The sequence below is a fragment of the Otolemur garnettii genome, unplaced genomic scaffold, assembly GCF_000181295.1.
Source record: "Otolemur garnettii isolate 467f Iridium unplaced genomic scaffold, OtoGar3 scaffold00065, whole genome shotgun sequence".
In the NCBI taxonomy this organism is placed as follows: domain Eukaryota; kingdom Metazoa; phylum Chordata; class Mammalia; order Primates; family Galagidae; genus Otolemur; species Otolemur garnettii.
In genome coordinates, this window is record NW_003852460.1 from 5,029,524 (window position 1) to 5,033,440 (window position 3,917).

The following is a 3,917-nucleotide window of genomic DNA, read 5'->3' on the forward strand; positions in this document are numbered from 1 at the left end:
CTGGCTCTTGAAGTTGTTGAGAACAAGAGCCTGGCTGTGGGTTGGAAGCCAGTGGCTGAAGTGAAGCCACCTCATAGGGCTGGTGGCAAGAAGGTGAAAAACATGGTGATGCTGAGTGTGGCCAGGCCTGTCCCTGCATGGGAAGCCAGCTGAGCAGCCCGCTGGGGACTGCTGTCAACACAGATGCTCATTCTTAATGGGGAACACATTGCAGGCCAGGGGCCAGGGTTGCCCTCTGCGCAGGAGGTGGGGAGAGCAGTGTGGACGGTGGCCCAGCAGTGACTTAGCAGACGGGAATAAGGAGACTCCCACCTGTGTGTAGAGGGCAAAGCCAGCAAGAAGGGTGTTGCTGGCACCAAAGAGCCCACAAAGGCCCAGGACATGGCAGCTCGGGAACCTCCGAGGATGGGTTGAGGAAGGAGGCTGATGAGAAGGGACTTGTCTGCACGTCTCCATGGGGAAGTTGTGCTTCTAGATCTGAGCCTCTCAACTCTACAGAGCGAGGCAGTTTTCCCCTCCTGCCAGGGAATGAGCTGGTTCTGTGGGGAAAAGAAATGCATCATGAAGGTTCCGAGGGCAGAAACCAGGCACAGCAAGGAGCTGGGGCCGCCGGAAGGCAAGGGCCTGGGAGAGGAGGACTGGATCAGCTTCTCTGGTGTGAAAGGAAGGTGTCTCCCTGAGACCCCAGAATGCCACCAGCCAGAAGGAACTATACCCCAAGTGGGAGATTGAGGGATTCCACAGTGGAGAAAAAGGCTTGTAGGTCTTGAAATTTGGAGTCTCTCAACACAGAGCCCAGGCTGGTCTCTGATTCTCAGAGGGAGAAGCCTGCAGGTGCTGTCAACATGTGTGCAGATATTCGAATCAACTGCCTGGGCCTGGGTCTTACTCTTAAATGTGAGCACACCAGCAAGGACCTCCAGGGATTTCTGCAAAACTTACAGCATGACAGACGTGGATATGTGTTTGCCTGCCATGAGCCATGCCCCATGCTGTAAGGATGGAGCAGTGGAGGAAACAGGACACCACACACACTTAATGTACCAGTCCATTGGTTTCCTGCAATTTCCGTAACAAATGACAAAAACCTGGAGGGCTTAAAACAGCACCAGTTCTTCTCTTAGGGTTCTGAAGTCCTGTGGGTCCCAGTGAGTCTTGTGGAGCTAAAGGGAAGGTGTCAGCAGCCCTCTCTGTGGGGAGTCTGCAGGAGAGAATTCACTGCCTTGTCTTTTCTGGCTTCCAGGGGACACTCAGATTCCTTGGCTCTGTGCCACCTCACACTGACTTTCTCTTTCTCTGTTGTGAAATATCCTGTCCTCTGCCTTGTTTTATTAAGCATGCCTGTGATTGCATTTGGCCCAGTTGGATAACGCAAGATAATTTCCCCATCTCAAGGTCTTTAATCCCACTGTGAACGTCCCTTTTGTCTCCTAAGACAACATATTCATGGGTTCCCTGGGACTAGGGCATGAATATTCTTATAGGGAGGGTCATGATTCCAGCAATGTAAGCGTGGCAAGTGGGCAGTTTCTACAGGTGTGTGCGTGGGGGGCTGTCAGGCTTGTGCACTCAAACCATCGCCCTCCCCTCAATTCCGCAGCGTGCTATTAATGCAGGGAATGAGATGCCATAAGGTGACAGTGTCTTGGGATGGCACAGATGCTGGCAGGATTCCCTTCCCTGGGTCCATTTGTGGACAGTCAGAGCTGCCCCAGGCTGAATGCCCTATGTACTTGCAGCTTTGCAAGGTTTATACATTTCTTTTTTTAAAAGCTACTAAACTGGGGGTGGTGCCTGTAGCTCAAGAAGTAGGGCGCTGGCCCCATGTAGTGGGGGTGGTGGGTTTAAGCCCGGCCCTGGCCAAAACTGCAAAAAAAAAAAAAAGCTACTAAACTGAAACTCACAGTTAATCTTACAAAGGATACAGCATTGAAAATTGGATGTTTGAAAAACACCTGTGTTTCTTGCACTCAAAGAAAAACTGTTTAGCTCTTGAAGGAGCCCGCCTTTGGTACAGAGATCATTTAGGGGTGGGAGGGACAGTCGTGTTCTGTTTCTGTTCCAGTGGAGGAGACAAAGGACAGGGTGTGGTTCACAAACAAACCCACAGGAAAGAGAGGATAAAATTCTTTGCCTCACAACCTCTAAAACAAGTGTTCTTTTTTAAACATTTATTGTCTGGGGCAGGTGAGTTTGAAAATGGCCCCTGGAGAAACTTGTGCAAGGAGGGAGAGGTGCTGAGAGAAGGGAAGGTGTGGCCAACCACAAGCCGATGTCCTTCACACTACTCTGTCCTTGTCCCTTAGGAAGATGAGGGCCCTTTGCGTCCTGCTGTTACTCCTGTGTGGAGCCCAGAGCCAGGAGGACGCGCCACGGCCCAACATCGTCCTGCTGATGGCTGACGACCTCGGCATTGGAGACCTGGGATGCTATGGGAACAAGACTCTCAGGTGGGGTCACTGAGCTCCTGCATAAACGTGTGGCAGGTACTGGTGCCTGGGTGTGACTCTCAGGTGGGGTCACTGAGCTCCTGCATAAATACGGGGCAGGTACTGGTCCCTGGACATAAGTCTCAGGTGGGGTCACCGAGCTCCTGCATAAATACGGGGCAGGCACTGGTCACTGGACATGACTCTCAGGTGGGGTCACTGAACTTCTGCACAAAGAGGGCAGGCACTGGTCCCTGGACATGACTCTCAGGTGGGGTCACCGAGCTCCTGCATAAATACAGGGCAGGCACTGGTCCCTGGACATGACTCTCACGTGGGGTCACTGAACTTCTGCACAAAGAGGGCAGACACTGGTCCGGGGATGGCTAGCAGATCTGTGAGTCACACACCACCAAGAAATGTTTCCAGCCCTCTCAGTGGCACAAGTCCACACACAGCTCTGTACTTCTGTGCTGTGGACAAGTCTTGTGCTGCTTTGCACACACTCTCCCCTCCAGCCCTTGGGTCTGCCACTCTCCTCTTCTCTTTTTGGCATCTGGCTCTGTTGTGCTTGACTCTGAACCTGTCCTATTCCATCCCACTTGTCAGTCAGCCACCCTCAACTCCACACCTAACTCTCCTCCCTCTGAGGCCCTTCTTCCTCAGCCACCCAGGTTGTTGGTCCATCCAGGCTGTTGTACCAAATCCCAGGGCCGGCTGGGTGACTTACAAACAGCAGGTGTTTACTGCTCACAGTCCTGGAGGCTGGAAGTTCAAGATGCTGTCTGTGTTGACAGTTGCTGTGTCTGGTGGGGACTCACGTCCTGGTTCACAGATGGTGCCTTCTGGCTGTGCCCTCGTGTGGTAGAAGGGTCCACAGAGCTCTCTGGGGTCCCTTTTATAAATCATGAGTCTCCACCTTCAAGGCTTCATCACCAACCAAAGGCCCCACCTCCTAATTCTATCACCTGGGGAGGAAAGTTTTGACATGCGAATTTAGAGGGGATACAAACATTCAGACCAGGGCACTGAGACACACTCATGGGGAGAGATGTCATGTTTTATGATAACTAACTTTTTACCGCAATGGTGGAATAAAACACAAGAACTAGACTCAGGACCATCAGATGCTTGTGTCTTTGTTTCCAAGCCCTTTGCCAAAAATTGACTCGATGGCTTGGCGCCCGTAGCTCAGTGGTTAGGGCACTGACCACATACACCAGGACTGGTGGGTTCAAATCCAGCCCAGGCCTGCTAAACAACAATGACCAGCCAGGCATTGTAGCTGGCACCTGTAGTCCCAGGTACTTGGGAGGCTGAAGCAAAAGAGTCGCTGAAGCCCAAGAGTTTGAGGTTGCTGTGAGCCATGATGCCACAGCACTGTACCCAGGGTGACATACTGAGACTGTCTCAAAAAAAAAAAATATGACTCAATGTAAGACAGATTATGAAGGCCCTTTAGTTGAAGAGAGAAAGTGAGTCCTTGTG

At 51.9% G+C, this 3,917-nt stretch overlaps 1 protein-coding gene across 1 annotated transcript in view; it reads left to right on the forward strand.

The window, feature by feature from the left end:
• The window catches only part of STS (steroid sulfatase), a 103,422-nt gene that overhangs the window by 16,731 nt on the left and 82,774 nt on the right, over window positions 1-3,917 (forward strand). Inside the window, exon 2 of the mRNA XM_012807170.2 lies at window positions 2,307-2,450. Coding sequence (XP_012662624.1) covers window positions 2,311-2,450 — 140 coding nt within the window. The 5' untranslated portion in view covers window positions 2,307-2,310. The remainder of the gene's footprint in view (window positions 1-2,306; window positions 2,451-3,917) is intronic.